The following is a 16551-nucleotide window of genomic DNA, read 5'->3' as shown; positions in this document are numbered from 1 at the left end:
TAGGTTCTGACTTTCCATTAAAACAAGGAAATCTGGGGAATGTGATTTCAAGTGTCGGGTTGCAAGCTCAGAGGAGGATATTTGTCTGGCACTGTGCTGCCCTGCAGTGTGCCAGTGGGCAGTGTGCCCTGGGCGTGCTCCTTGCTCCATGCGTGCAAGGGGACACCTTCCTCTCTCTGACCAGCAGAGAGGCTGTCGACAACTGGGCCCCAGGGTGCAGCGTCTGCTTCAGAGCTCGAGTTGGCTCCTGAGGATTTCATGGTCCTTAAGTTCTGAGTATTTGCCACAGATTTGAAGCAAAAAGGACTTGTGAAGGTCCAGCAAAAGCCTCCGTGGCTTGTAGCAGAGGGAGCCCATGGTCTGAATTGGATCCTGACTAGTGTCACCGCGTCAGACCAAAGGACCATGTCAGCTTGCAAAACCTGCAGTCTCACCCTAAGCCAGCTGGATGCGAAATGTTAAAGATTTGCTTAAAAGCCTTATGCTTTCCTTTTATTTTACTAGTTTAGTCATTTTCCCTCTTGCCAAATAAATGCAATTATAAGCAAGTAAGAAGTATTTTTTCAAGTTGACTGTGCTGACTTTTAATTCTATATGAAAACCCAGCTGCTCCCTGTGCCCTGCCCAACAGGTAGTTAAATAAACAGGCCCAGGTGAGCAAAACTGCCAGCTTGAATCTTTCTTTATTCCATTTGCTTTCCAATTAGTGTGCTTATGCAAAAAATACATGCCTGACAGTTCCTAAGAGTTTGCTCACGCTCGGCCTTTCCCCAGAGTTTCTCCATGCAGCTACAGAGCAGTCCTGACAGCATCCTTGCACTCTTCAGAGAGGGCAGCATCTCTTGGGCTGGTGCCAGGAGACAAAGCTGCTTCTTGGCACTAGCAGGCCTCTGCTCCTCTGCCTGAGCCCCTCCCTAACCGGAGGTCCAAGTCCCGAAGCTGCTGGAGGAAGCCGGAGTTGGGGCAGATGCCTCTGTGGGAGCGCACAGTCTGAATGGCGGCGGTGAGGGACAGACCTTCACAGATCATTAGGAAAGCCAGGACCAGAGTTGCAGACCGACTGATTCCCATTGCACAGTGAACCAGAACTTTGCCTAGGAAAAGGAGAGAGAGTTGCAATTATGCCAGCAGGCCTCATGGTGGGGGTTATTGTGCTGGAGCAGCAATGGAAGCTGGTATTAGAGATGGGCAAGAAGGTGTGTACAGCCTTATAGAGCAGCCCTGGCACAGTTCCCCTGGTTGGGGAACATGGGTTTTTACTGACTGCAGACAGAAAATTCCTAATTGTGTTCCAGGATCCATGGTTGCTTGTTTGAGGTTAGCTGTCAGCCTGACAGCACACCCTTATCCCTCCTGCCCAGCCTGCCATCCGTTGTGTCCCTGCTTGCTCATGTGTGGTTTTGGGAGCGATGTACTTGCTGGCAAAGTTTCATGAGTTCACACTTGATGGCCGTGCTGTGGGAAGCAGCCTTGGCAGGTTACTTACTACTAGAGGGCCTGGAAACTTGGGATTTCAGAAGTGCAATGCTCAGGATTGCTCAGTGCTGTTACAGCAACACTCCTGGTTTTCCACAAATTCTTCTTTCTTCTTGCTTAGGGCAGAAATGCTTTCTGAGGGTGCTGACTGCTGCTCAGGCTTTTTTGCAAGAGTGTGAAGAAAATAGGCATTATCATTAAGAACAGCTGCTTGTATATGGCATTTGCACCAGCTAACTTATGCATTTTTATTTCTATAGCCTACCCCATATTAATCACTGTCCTTCCCTAATGCCTCTATTTCCCCCTGTTTATTAAGTGACCATAGGAAGACAGTGTATGAAATGTTTTTAGTTTTCCAGAGATTTCAGTACAAGGTGTGCATCTTCATTAGGAGTTCATTAAGAGTAACATGATGAGTCCTTCCTCTGTTGCTATAAGTGAGCCTCAGGGAACACCTTCCAGAGATCCAGCAGGGTAACTCCCTCCTTCCTCCTGCTCTGCTTTTGGTTTTCCTGCTGTGATCATGAATGGAAGCAGCCTAAGAAGCTCAATTCTGTATTGCAACTGCCTCCTAGGTTTCTAATGTGTGAGTTTGATCCATTGGAAAGAGATGAATATTTTTAAATGGTCTTATTTGAAATTAAAGAAAGTTTTTTAATTAAAGGAAAATTTTGCCCTCAGATGGAAGAATTCAGGTTTGTGGTCCTTTCCCTCTAGATATAAACAAAGAGCTCATTCCAAAATCTGAAAATTTGCATCCTGTAAATATTGTAAAATGCTTCAACTTTCACAAACATGGTAAGAAAAATGAGAAATTTTTAATTGAGAGTGAAACTCAATTGCTGTATAACTGTTCTACTCAATTATAACCATGCCTGAACATTTTCAAGTTCTCTTGTCCGTTGCTGCAATCAGGTCTATTTTTCTCACAGAGACTGTGACCCAGCAACTCAGCATTAGTAGAGTAACAAGTGATTAGAAGTAGATATTAACTTCTGACTACCAAATGGACAACCTCCCATTAAAGCAGCTGAAGAAAATGTCTTTTTAGCATGGAAACTTCTGAACATTTCTTCACTGGAAATCTTCACAAGCATGAAACAAAGTATTTTCTACTTTTTTAAGTTTTTTTTTTTAGACTGTCACATGTGTGGTCTCTTGTTGATTCATTGTATAGCTGTGCAAAATGCAATTTAGTGGCTGTACAGTTTATATCCAGAAAAGATGAAAAATCAGCGACGACAATCCCATGTTACTTTTTTCCTCTGGACATGGAATAGATTATCTCAGATGCTGCTTCTCTGCAAAATGTAAGGAGAGGTAGAGAGAACAGACAGCTTTTCATGGCGAGTTCCTTGTTTTGTTTGTGCTTACAGCATCTTAATCTCTCTATTACTAGGGAGCAAGACAAAAATATCCTTGTTGGATGATGAGCCTAGATCCAGACAAAACCCTCGGACTGATTGCCCCCATCGCCCTAGGTGTTAATTCTGGGTACTTTGTGCACAGCTTTTAATCTTAAATCCCATTTTGTTTATGACACAGTATGTATTTAGCAACCCTTCTAGTTCTGACTAATGATGATGGCACAGCCACATGCTCAGAGAGGGTGAGCATGTGTTGTGAAAAGCTGCTCTGGCCAGCAGGTTGAGAGAAGTGTTGAATTCCACAATGTATGTGACACAGCCACCTCTCATTATCCTGGCATGAGAAATCTGAGCACAGCTCTAAAGATAGACACGTCTTCGGTAGAAATAAAGGGACAAATATAGTCTCCAAGGAAGTGGCAAAAACAGCTCTGGTGACAGCAGACTTGGACCAGGCACCAAAACCTTTGGGGGAAGGAAGAGGTTTTCCAATGTAAGGCCAGTTTGCAGAATTTCTATTTCTGTTTTCTCATCCAGATGCAGTTTCATAGAATTTACTGAGATACTGATGCCCTTCTTCAAGTTAAATTGCTTATGTCTGTCAATTCCATTAACTTCATGTAAATTCTTGGAAGTAAAGTCCTGCTTTTTATGGGCATATGGAGAAATGTTTTGCACCCCTGCTAAAAGATAATGCTAGTTTGAACTTCCATCAGACTTCTTATTCAATGTGCTGTGCTTCCATTAGCCTTTCCACCAGCCATGTAGGGTATGTATGCTGCATTATCTTCCCCAGAGGAGGCACTTGGGATCCAAGTAACCCTGGTCTGAGATTTTCAGAGGAGCATAAAGGAATCAGGAGGACAATTTCACTTTGAAGAATACTGCAAAAAGGGCTAGGCCACAAGATTTTTGAAAAATCTTTACCTCAGTAGTTTGCGGGAGGCCTAAATGCAGTGTGTTGGCAGGAATGGGAAATCCAGATATTCACCCAAAATGTGCACCCCAAATAACAGAAGCCAAGAAACAAAATGTTCTGAAATTTTTCGCAGAATCAGAACGACTCTTTTTCATTTGGTTGGGTTGTTTGGTTTTTTTGGGGGTTTTTTTTTGGTTGGGTTTTTTTTTGGTTTTTTGTTTTGGTTTTTTTTTTTTTATTTTGTCTTTGTCTGAAAACTTCTAAGCTACCAGCACTCTCAAACTAAACCAAAAAGAATTTATGGCTTGAACTGCATTATAAGGGAAAAAAAGAGAAAAAAATACCAGAAAGAACTGGCCTTGATGTTAGATTTGATTTTGCATCACTATATGTTTTGAAATTAAATCTAAATTTGTGCATAAACTGGATGGGGGATGGGAGACTTGATGTTCTGAATCTAGTTTTTGTAAAATTGTTTGAGTCCTTCCCCCCTCACCTGTATGAAGGCTTCTGCCTTTGAAAATGTTCTGCCCTACTAGCAGTCTTGAACTGAAGACCAAACTGAGCACAGGTATAAATGCTGCTGTTAAATATTGCCTGTTGTGTTTTTGATGGAGGCACAGAAAGCAGAACAAATGCCAGACTCCTGCTTGTACAGGCTGGCTCTCTATTGTTTTGTGTCTGTGTCTAAGAGAAGACTGTGTCCAAAAAGAATGCACTGATTTTTCTTCCCTGTTTCTCTGGCTTATCTGGACTTCAGAAGAGTTCTCTTCTATCAGCAAAGTGCTTTAGAAGGTGTCTCAGCAAAAACCTGGACAAGCCCCAAGTACTGACCTTGGTCCTAATCTGCATGGTTCTCTAATCATCTGTTCCCATGAGGATTAGGTAGATTATCTCTTTTACAAGTGCAATATGTATTCCAACATTGTTAACCTCTGTGCATAGTGAAACAAGGGCTATGATAAATGCTGGTACACTGACAATAAAATGACTTGTTTGTTGCAGATAAATCAGTCATGTGAAATGATTTAATTAATGTAAAATTGCTCTAATGAAAGCAGATTTGAATTTACTGTCTGATTATTTTTAGCAAACAAATTGAATGTTAAACTTGAGTAAGGAAACAAAAGCTGTGTTGCTATTTTGTTCTGTTTACAGGGTCAGACCCTCGTCTCTTAGCAGTGGCTGTAAACAGGTGAAGTGACACTCTGAACCCATGGTGGCATCCTGCATGTGACCAGCGCCTGAGGCAGTCTGCTCCGTGGGCTGGCTGCGGTGGGTGATTCCAGCCGTTCCCTCGTGGGCTGGCTGCGGTGGGTGATTCCAGCTGTTCCCTTGTGGGCTGGCTGTGGTGGGTGATTCCAGCCGTTCCCTTGTGGGCTGGCTGTGGTGGGTGATTCCAGCCGTTCCCTCGTGGGCTGGCTGTGGTGGGTGATTCCAGCCCTTCCATCTTGAGCTGGCTGTGGTGGGTGATTCCAGCCCTTCCATCTTGGGCTGGCTGTGGTGGGCTGGCTGCGGTGGGTGATTCCAGCCTTTCCATTGGCCCCACACAGGAGGCAGCTGAGAGGTCCCAGCCCTCAGGCTGGGATTGCTGGTGGCTGCTGGAGCACAGCCACGGGGAGCAGCGCTCACAGAGCTCCCTTGCCGTTTTGTAGGCAAGGAGGTTATAACCACATCTCCCACACCACAGAATCCCTGCCATGAGCTGTCAGCTTCCAACTCTGTCTTCCCTACCCCCATCTGATTTAACATACAGTGCAAAAAGAAGTTGGACTGGTCCCACATTAGGGGACCATGTTGCAACCTCCTCTCTGAGCATGAAACAGGATCCCTTAGGAATAATGGGATTAACTGAGGAGAAGTAGGGGCACTTAGCTTCTGGCATTATTAAATCTTGCAATCCTTATTTGAAATTTTGCACCACACATCTCAAGCTACTTTTTGCAGAGGCAGACAATAACTGTCATCTGTCTGGGATTTGTGCAGAACAATAATACTTGGTTTTTAACAGCGGATTATGGATATTCTATCCAGCTCATGCCTGCTGTAACTCTACTAACATCAAAGGGTTTGCACTAGGGATAAAGTTTGCACATTCAACTTTGTTGGCCAAATTCAAGTTAGGAAATTCAGTGTTGTTGAACAAGATCAGTCATTAAAACACATAATAACTTATTGTCCTTTTACTAATCATCATTAAATGAGCTAAATGTCCTAAACTAGCCCTTGCTTTCTTGCAGGATGGATTCAATTTGGCTTAAGATGAGGCTCCAGATCTGTCACCCATAGTCAATGTCCCAGCTGCCTTCACTCCATTGGATCCAGCTGAAGTATTCTGCTCAGCAGGAGAGCTCAGCTGGGCTAATGGGCCCTAGAGGCTTGTTCTACTATTTTCTCATCTCCTGTTAGATTTTAGCCAGGTGCAGATCCACTGCCTATTTCCTGATTAATCCAGTATCTGTTTTGTCACAGCTGAAAATAGCAAGAAGCCTACGGAGAACTTTAAATAGTGGCAAGTCAGAGCAGGTAAGAGCTGTCATCTGCTGCAGAGTGGGAGGTCAGACTGATGTATGTAATGCACACACAGTGGAGACAAGCAAGAAGACCCTTTTCTCCAAAGTTAAGTAGCTTTCATAACTCCCACAACAAGAAGGTGACAGGAGAGGGAGCCTAGCTTTTCATTTGCTCTACTGAAATGGAGGAAGGGAAATGACTTTGAGAGTCTGCCATTTCAAGATTTTAATGGGTGGTTTTAACCTGATTGTTTTAAACATGTTCAGAGGTCAATAAAAGGCAAAGCTCTCTACTTGGGAATCTTTCTCTCAGCACAGTCTTAGTTTAATCATTTTCATGACATGCTTTCATCAAGTTCTCTTTCCTTCCTCCTTCTGTTAGACTTCACAAAGCCCCGCTGATTTACTTCAGGTTTAGCTGCACTCCAGAGAAATGCAAATTGCACAGGTGGCCATTCAAAGGGTCAAGATTGATATTCAAGGTGTTGTCCTTTGAGGCTGACCATGAGGGAGAAGGCTAATACTTTCCCAAGTCCATATTTTTCCTTGTAGGAAAGGGGACAGATTGTGCATCTGTTCGCTCTCGTCCGAGCCTTCCCAAACAGCTCTGTTACATGGCAAAGAGACTGCCAGGCTGTGCTGAAGGAAAGGCAGTCAAGGAAGTAGGGATCATAAAATAATGCTGATGTGGCACGGCTGCAATAGTAGTGCACATGTTGTCTAATTTCTGCAACAAAGACTATGAAGGAAGTCAGGGTGCAATGCAGCCACTGACCACTATGACAGGAACAGCTCCCAAGTAGGAGCAAGTCTCTGCTTCCTTTTGCTCACACTCTGACACCTCCGTTTTAAGAAACTGCCTTAAAAATGAACTCCTAACATCATCAAAGATAATATTCTGTTCAGCTAAGGTAGGAATCTGGAATAAATCTGTCTATGCTGTTTTCTGGACTTGTGGTATAAAGCATCAGATTTCTTTTTCAAGCATGATGGAAATAACAGTTGTTATCTAATTCTAATGAGTACTTGCTTCTTAGTTTTAAATACATTTGTGCCTCATACAGTCTTAACTTTGACTCGTCCTCTTAGGTAAAAAGGGTAATATATTTGTGTTAAAGAAAAAAATTGGTGTTGAATTTGCTTGTAACAGTTAAGCAGCAGTCTTAAATGACTTCTCAACCAAGCAGTAGTACCTTGTAACATCCTGTATTTAATATGGACAGGCCTCTTGTCACCTGGTATATTTTGTTTTGTTGCTCAATTTCACTGCTTATAATAAACACCACTTTTTTTCTTCTTCTAAATGATATGAATAACAATCCTCTCCCTGTCTCATCCCTGCACAGGTCATGGGTATTTAGCTGCTAAATTTCTGTACCTCAGAAAATTATGCTTCCAGAACATCTTGTTTATATATTTTCTAAACTGTTGCTCTTTCCTCAAAATGATGAATGTCAGCAACAGCTGGACAGCGTATGATTAAATTTCACCTTGTCTCCATTCCCAGAACTCTACTTCCATATGGAGTTCAGTAAAACAATACTAAAAGCATGGGAGCAGGGACAAATATGCCTTGAGCTGTAACTTGTTCTGCATTCATAACTTAGTATTTCGGCATGCATTTTGCAAAGCACTAGTTTTGTTTGCTATTGTGGCTTCTACAATTCATCTGCTGTTTTCTGTCTTTAGTCAATTGACTTGGAACTTTGCTTTTACACACATGAATAGATTTTGGATCTTACCTTTCTCTGGAGCACTGCCAATAATGACTTCAATTGCAAATAGCGTATGCTGTAATAAAAATGGGTGAAAATCCAAATTCCCCAAATGCAGCCTAAGTTGCACAAGGGCAAATATTTTCTAACAGAACAAGCCCTCCAAAGAGCAGGAAATGCACAGGTACCTAGCATGAATGTACACTGTTTGCAGTTACTGTGCCTCCCCTTCGTGGCTAGTAGGGTGTGGATCAGATCTACCAATGCATACAATTAAGCTGGGTAGTTAGTACTTTAGGAACCTGATTGCAATTAAAGCTCACCATGATGCAAGCAAACAGTTTTACTGAGTGTGCAACTGTTATTAAATCACTTACTTTTGAGTAGTATCTGTACAGTTTTATGGCACAGCGATGACTTGCTTTTGTGAAGGCTTGCCCTTAATAATAATGATCTCCCATTGGCCCCAAGCCTCTGGTGTTGCACCTGGCACGTATTTAGTGAATCTAAGGCTTTAGTGGGTTGTCTTCCTATTTTCTAGCAACAGCATGACATTATTCTAGGCTGGTGATGTTGTTTGCTCCCTTCTATAGAATTGCTTTCTTGTAAGTTCTTCCCTATTGTTTGTAGGACTTGCACAGATTGTAGCATTGTAGTTGAATCTTCATACTCAAATATTACACTTGCCCTTGTCTTTTTTTAAATCCCATCACTAATTTGAAAATATCAAATAATGTGCTTCTTCCCAGGGCAGTGTGTCACTGTAGGTAATGAAGGACACTTGCTGTTTTGTCTTTTGCTGATGAATAACACTAGGCATAGGGAGAACCCCTTTAAAAGCCTGTTTAGTGCATCCTTCCCTGTTTCAGTGAAACAGAACTACCAGTAGGAGTTGAGGAGGCAGGTAGGATGCTACTTTGTTTCGATGTCTGCATTCTTACCCACATGCAGGTGAGTTGGTCTATGTTTAATAATACCTTTCCCTGCTTATCTACTATGCAGAAAATATGCAACATGCACAGATGGTCTAGCTACCTCTTGGGGAATTCAGTGCTTCTCTGATGTAGTGAGCAACTGGATAGAAGTGAATGCTGAGATCAAAGTTGGGGTTGTCTTCTGCTTCTACTGCGTAGTAATGCACAGGCAGGTCGCTGTAGAACTTGGGCCCCGTGTTGATGCGGAACCTCCCGGCAGCGGCGTTCACCACGTGGGAGATGCCCAGGCGGCTCAGCTGCGCCTTGTCGCGAGCAACGTACCTGGAGGAAAGATGGGGAATTAGATTTGCCTGCTGCATTGCCACGCAGGGAAGAACATGCTGCTGATGGGGAGTTTGTTACAACTGCAGCAAGTGGTAATGGCTATTTTATTGACAGGTTGATCAGGTTCAAAGTGTTCATCAGAATGCTTTAAGACAGAAATGACTTGTTAAGAAACTAACTCTTAGATTTCCCTCAGTTTTTTCCCAAACATATGTTTAGATGGTTCTCAGCTGATGAAAGGTGGTGGTGGAGATATTTCTGCACAAGCTAAGGGTTTTCTGATTTCAAAGACTTTCTCACCAAGTCACCTCTGCTGAGTATTCATCAGTTCAGAGGACTGATGCCATCTGGCAAAGTGAGGAGGAGAAAAATGAGCTCGATCCTGTTTCACCCAGCTTTGGCATGACTGCCTGAAGTAGCAATGCCACAGCTCCAGTGGGCTGCTGCAGTGTGTCACTCCTGCACTAATGCAGGAGGAGAAACCAGGAGGCAGGAGATATTTAGTCAGCTGGGATGCATTTTCTCTATGCTACAGCATCCTATGCATAGTTCAATCTTGTTCAACACTCAGATCTGTTGTGAGAGGTCCCAGATTACTGCCTAGCTCTCTGTTTTTAAATAAAGAGTGGAAGATTTGGGGGAAGAGTTGCAATAACCTTCAGCCCTTCCTGTCTCTTACAGGTCTCCCACATAAAGGTTTGGCCAGACTTCATCCACGTGCCCTGTGGGGTGTGTGCGTGTGCAGAGCAGGCGCCGCAGCTCCTCCAGGGACGGTGTCCCAGTGCTGCTCCCGCTGTCGGGCATCCCGCTTGAGGCACTTCTTATCCTAGGCCGCCGTAAGTCCTGGCTGCACAAGGAGTCCCAGGCCATCCTGAAAGGTGAGAGAAGATATTCACCACCAGCCAGAGATATTTCTGACAGGTTCCTTTCTTCCTCTTACCTTGTCAAAAAGTTTATTTAAACTTCATTATATTTTTAAAGATTATTTTCTTTATAGGAAATGGGGAAGTTCCTACTACTGTTCTGGAATTCTAAATGCTATTATTAGCACAGAGAAAAAGCCCAGCCCTTGATGTGCCAGCACAAGGCTTCTGCTTTCACATGGAAAGAGATAATGCTATGGAAAATGTCTTGTTTAAATATATCTACTCAAAGGGTGTAGAAACAAAGAATTAACCTGGTATGCTGAGGTTTTCCTTTAACCAGGAAACTAGGGCTTTCTTATATATACTTAATCTGATTTGTCTTCTGATTTGCTCAACAAACTGATCTGGACTGAGTAGAATCGGTCATGCAAAATCTTATTCGCTGGTTAATTAATTGTCAACTTCAATGGGAAAAACTCTGTAAGAAGTAGTTTGGTTCTTTCCAATGGTATTTACGGGCCATACTGGTTGTCCTCATGAGAAATGTTCATGTTAGAAAAATGTGGATGAGTTACAGTGATTCCAGCTGAGCATTTATACGAGCATGGACTAATTTTTTTTTAGTAAGTTGTTTTAATTTGCATTACTCTCCTCTCTGCTCCCTCCAAGAACTATCCCATTTCTAATCTTGAAGCAAGTACTTCAGTTACAAGGAGAAACACTTTTTTTTAGGCATCACTTTATCTTTGGAATTACTCTGTTTCCATATGGTACATTTCTTTTGAAATAGTGGTTCCTCTACAGTGTTAGCTGTAGATTTGAACTGTTGGGAGGATTTTTTTAGAGGGTAATAGAAATTACATTTTTCCCAGGGTTCTGTTCTGAGAAAATATTATACTTCTTTTCTTGTATGTTCTAAAAATGACCCAAATATCTGTATTACAGAGATAGTAGGAAGTCTGTCAACTCATGAGCCTTGGAATAGAAACACCTGTCTAGGACATGGGTGAAGTTGTAGTAAGTGAGTGAAAGCCTTGCTCTGGTACTGCCTGAAGCATCACTTCTACATAAATGATTTGAGGGGTGGTTTGTGGTAAAACAGTCCAGGACAGCAAACCTGAAATCTTGCATCTTTCCGCTGAACCTATCTATTGTTAACGAATAGATTGTATTTAAGTTCAAGCACCTTCATTGGCCATTTCTTTTCAAACACACACTGTGGTGAAATGTTCTCCTAGTTTCCCACCCAGGTATTTTCTCTAGCCCTAAGTTCACATTTTGGTGTAATTTATTTTGCATGCACAAAGACTGAGCAAGAGGCTCTGAAGACTAGTCTGCTGTGGGAGCTCATTGCACCTTCATATTAATATGTGCCTTGCTGAAGGGCAAATGAAGCAACTAATTCCCTGAAATATCCATAGAAAAGAAGGAGGGAAGTGTCAGGCCACAGAATGGTCCCTACAAGTCACCCTTCTGCCATGCATGAGGTGATCTGCCTTGCCACCCAGCTGTCAAGAGGAGCCCTCTGTCATTTCAGTACACCTTCTCCTGCCACCTCCATGGCAGCTCTGGCCTCTTGGGTACAGTAAGCTTTCACCAAGTGATGTTCCCAGAATGGTCTTGCATTGTTACAAGAGCATTACAAAGAGCTCCACTGTGGAATGTGCTCCCCTCCCAAATGTGCATATCTCCTAAAAGTGTCAGCTTTTACTGGAAAAACAAAAGCAGATGTTCTTGTCCATTTTGGATGGCTTTATGCAAGAGGGGGCATGGAGGAATTCCCTACTGGAACAGGCATTTGCCATTGATTTTGATTGCTGCATTGACACTGGCCACCCCAGTGTCCCCTGTGCCAGCTCTGCCTGGCTCCTGCTGGTGATCTTGGACACCTCTCTGATCCCACACAGGAGATCTGCAGCAGAAATGGGGCTTGGATTTCCTGTGCCCTGATCACAGGGCCATCTGCCAGTTCATTAAGTATTTTCAAGAATAACAACTTTCTCCAATCCTTCCCACCTCATAATATCTGCAGCAAATGTTCCCCTTTTTTGATGTACCTAATTCCTTGCAGTGTGTCTAATGGCCACTCCAGGCCACTTCTCACTCCCTGTAAAGTTGCTTTAAACTGTTTTGCTTTTTTCTTATTCAGTACTGCCTGTTATCCTTCTCCCTTGCCCTCTCCACTGTATAAATACTTTGATTTTTCTATTACCTCAGAGGACTGAAGGCTGCTGTCAGCCTTGCTTTCCTAAGCCTCACAGGAGCTGGGCAGATAACTGTGACATATAGTGCACCTAAGGAAAAGGGCTCCTTCAAAGACTGTTTTGTTTTGTTTCTAAAAGGGAGCATAACTTATTTCATAACTTGTAACTTATTTCATTTTCATTCTGGTCACATTTTTTTTAAACTGAAGAATAGCATCAGTTTGTGTAAAGTCTACATCCAATAAAAAGGAAGGACTAGAGTTCAAATTTCAAATGTGAAATAACTGTAACTAACAGGCTGTGAATTATTCAGAATCAGAGAGGCTTCAGCAGGACTATTCAACTAATACAGTGAATACTGAATGCACTGAAAAAAGAATGGCTTTACATAGAAAATTTACAGACAGAAAAACATTTTTTTTTCTGAATAAATGACTACTCAGTTCTGGCATCAATCTATCATCTTAACTCACTAAATTTATACATGCAAGTGTCATTACTGAAATGCACATGTTTAAGGAAAACAATGCTATGTAATGTGTAATGCTTTATAACGAACATGGATAGATTAAAAAAAATTAGTGTGAAAGGAAAAAGGTTATTTGTAATAATGTGATGGCTGTTAATTTAAAAAATATGTTTTTAATGATTCTCAGCTCACTTTCTCTATACTGACTTTTTGTAGTGGATCTGTTTCCACGATGTGTGTTGTATTAACAGGCAATACAGTTTTAAAATGCTGGTTTCTGGATGATGATGACATGAAACATTCCTGATCTTTACTCTATTGGAGTTGTATTGTGGCAATTATTCAATTACATAGGAGAAATTTTGGAATTATTTTATATTAATTTTGAATTAGCAGGTACTGCAACTGCAATTGTATGTGTACTATGCAATAGAATTCCTTAATTACAACTAGCAGGAGGATTGCAACCAGAGGCCTATTGCAAGCAGGTCACTCTGATGATGCAGAGTGACCCAGAGTGTGACACAGGCTGTTTGTGCCACCATCCCTGCCTGCCCCTGTAGCCACCTCCCTGGACTGATGGGTGTTAGTGGCTTTGCTGCAGTTGGGTGATGAGAGCAGCCAGGTCAATGGTTCCTTATATATCAACTATCCCAGGAAGAAAGGGAAGTGGTCCTGTGAGAGGCCCCAGATAACATCTCCTTCCTGACTAGGATTCCCATCTGCCCAGTAGGGAATGCCCCTAAGGACTGCATACACCTTTGGTTGGGTTTCAGTTAATTCACTGACTGCAGCTTTATCTGTAACAGAATTGGTGCTATTCAGTGCCATGCTGGGGAGAGGGCCTTTAGAGACTTCAGGTTCCTTTACAGGTGTCTCAGTCCTTGGAAACATATGCCACCTTTTATCCAATTTCTCCAATTCCATGATATTTAATTAAATAACAAAACAAAAAGTCAGTGTAATTTGACAATTTGACATTACCTTGATACAAGATCAAGTTGAGAGGATACTATGAAGGCTGAGACGAAGCAGCAGAAAATCCTGCAGCATGATGCTGTGGTAAGTCAGGAGGAAAAAGCAACTCTTGTGTCTAGGATATTTAGTAAAAAGCCTTTACAACCTCTGCTTTAACTTGCATTTTCCAATGCCAAAACAAGGAGAGATGTGTGTATACTAAAAAAAATGTTAATGTGCTCATTTCAATCAAGTGTCAAATATTTTAATCATCCCATGGCCTATGTTGTCTTTTCTGTATGGGTAGAACTTAGCCATTTTCTTATGACATAAGTAAAAATCTTTCCAAGTCTTTAAATCCTGAGGACAAAGAAGCCTCCATCCTGTCTTTTCTCAAGCTGCTATGTGCTATAACCTTGCCATCCCAGTGAAGATATCAGTCTGGCTATACTTCGAATACACTGATTTGTGTGGTAAAAGACCAGGCTGAAGCTCAGGGCTTGGCCAAGTAGGTCATGTCAAGTTCATGTCTATCATGTATTCAAAAGCCATAAACATTTCTCAGAAAGCCTATCCCCTGGAAAGGCTCCTCCAAGCTAACCTATGTTTGAGAGAGGTTTTGTGTTGCTACATGGCCACACAAATGACAAGTATTACTGTCATCATTCTTTCTTCCTTAGCGTTTAACCCAATAGTCTCACTGGAGTCATAATTTATCAATTGCTAGGAGCACTAAGAGATATAGATGGTATGAATCAAACTGCAATGACTGAGGTAGGGCTGGCTGGACTTGAAAGCTGAGACAGAGGCAGTGTCTAGGGAGGCACAAGGTATTTGAGTAGCCAACTGTTTGTAACAAAATCTCTTCAGCAGCTGGAGGATGTAATCTGAACAGCACTTCCAAATTTAGTGGAGGCTTCCAGACCCATAAGTGTAACCCAGCTATGCATTTAGAGCAATGCACCCACTTGGTGGGATGAGGCAAAATCCATTAGGTGGACTTGCTCTCCTTAGCTCACACAGGGCCTATGCTGAGGAGCGGACTAAATTTTTCTTTACAGAAAGAAATTTAGTCTGGACAGCTTTGGGCAGCAGAAGGCAAAAACATTTGACTTTTCTTCCTCTCAGTACTGCATTAGTGAACATTTTCTGTCCTAACTTTAGAGGAATTATGATGCTTCCCCACTGTCAAAGGAACATTTTCTCTGTGTGCCATCCAGGGAAATCAGCAGCTACATTTTTTGATACAAAGCACAACTCGAATGTAAGGAACAATTTAATCAACCCATCCTGATTCTCAAATATGTTGAATTTACCACTGTTTCCACTGATGTTATGGATTGTCAGGCCTCAGAAGCCTCAAAAATGTCTAATTTTTTCATAGCACGTCTGTGGCCCAGGCTGTAGTTCTCAAACTTAATAGTCTTGACTGTTTCAGGATGTACATTAGCATGCAGGCCCCAAGGCAGGGTGGCCTTGGAGTTGTTTGTTTTTTTTTTTTTTTGTGACTGTAGTATAAAATATTCTCTTGTCATCAGCTGGTTAGTACATTTGTATTTACCAGCCATGTGTGCAGCTCCTGACAGTGGCTAGACAGACTGAGCCATCCTTTGATGTGCAGCAATGTTGTACCAAATGTGCAAAACCTGGCCACCTGCTGATTTTGTTAACTCTTCTGGGTCTTGAAGGTATGTTTATTTTATTCTTTAGCCATGGGAAACCAACTCTGTAGAGTTATTGCCCTCACAGCAGCTTTGAGTGGATAAGAGAAGTGAAAAATATGAGCAAAAAAATTAATTTCCCCTGACCCATCCTTTCCTCACAAAATGCAAAACCATGGGTTGCTGTACCTGATCACACATTTGTAATGCAAGTGGGATCCTAACCATGTTTATGAGTCAGGACAGAGGCATGGACAGAATCTCTGCCAGGCAGAGGAATGTACATGAAGTATGCTTTACAGAAACCATGGCTGATAGGTAGCACCACCACAAGGATTGTAGAGGTAAGAGGTAGTTTATCCACCCCAAGCTCTTCTGTGCCCTCTTCACCACTGAAGCTTGGGTATATTTTGTTTCTGAATTGGACTTTTTATTTACTAGTTACAAATTTTACATGCTCTTTAATTGTGTGCATTGTAACTATTTAAAGCTGAGCACTAAACAGGCCCAGACACTGTTAACAATCTGCATGTTACGATATATTCTTTTGTGTAACTGCTTGTTACAGCATCAGCTATTAAGAATTTATTACTGGTGCATTTTAGGTAGTGCTTTACAGTCATTTAATTACAGCCATCCAGCAATCATTACATAAATATGCATTGAGAGCAAGAACCCCAATGTTAGGTTACCCAAAAGGCTTTTACCTGCCAAGAGCAGAGTTTGGGCCCTCAGGTGGTAATGATGTCATTGCATATTCAGGGAAACAGAGAGTTTAAGGCTGTACAGGGAGTTGTGTTGCTCCCAGCACTAGGTGTTCATGAAGTCTTCAGCTGGAGCAAGAGCACTGTAGAGCTCTAAGGACCTGAACTTGGCTATTGGCAAGCAAAGTTGGTTCCCTTCCAGCCCTAGGCCCAGCAAAGATGTGACTTTTGGCTGTGAGCACAGTTCAGCTGCAAGACCAGGCCCCCTGGAGCCCATTGGTACCTCTGCTCTCAGCTGCCAACTGCATCCTTACCCCGTTAACCCAACCTGATCTGGCAGACCAGCAGACACACTTCATATGACCCAAAGACAGCAGCTGGTCCAAAATGCATCTCCCACATCTCCGTGCTATTTATGACTGCAGCACCATGCCCACA

At 42.3% G+C, this 16551-nt stretch overlaps 1 protein-coding gene across 1 annotated transcript; it reads right to left on the bottom strand.

Annotated features, from left to right (window-relative positions):
* Nucleotides 1–720: 720 nt before the first annotated feature.
* LOC131086357 (dual specificity protein phosphatase 13-like) lies at nucleotides 721–10122 on the bottom strand. Its single transcript, XM_058029327.1, has 3 exons — nucleotides 9932–10122; nucleotides 9029–9249; nucleotides 721–1094 (listed from the first exon to the last, which is right to left on the bottom strand). The coding sequence occupies exons 1-3, from the start codon at nucleotides 10120–10122 to the stop codon at nucleotides 880–882; spliced, it is 627 nt and encodes a 208-aa protein (XP_057885310.1). The 3' UTR covers nucleotides 721–879.
* Nucleotides 10123–16551: the final 6429 nt, after the last annotated feature.

This window comes from Melospiza georgiana, chromosome 8 (assembly GCF_028018845.1).
Source record: "Melospiza georgiana isolate bMelGeo1 chromosome 8, bMelGeo1.pri, whole genome shotgun sequence".
NCBI classification, from domain to species: Eukaryota; Metazoa; Chordata; class Aves; order Passeriformes; family Passerellidae; genus Melospiza; species Melospiza georgiana.
The sequence above is the reverse complement of the archived record's forward strand: the minus strand, read 5'-3'. Positions and strand labels throughout refer to the sequence as shown.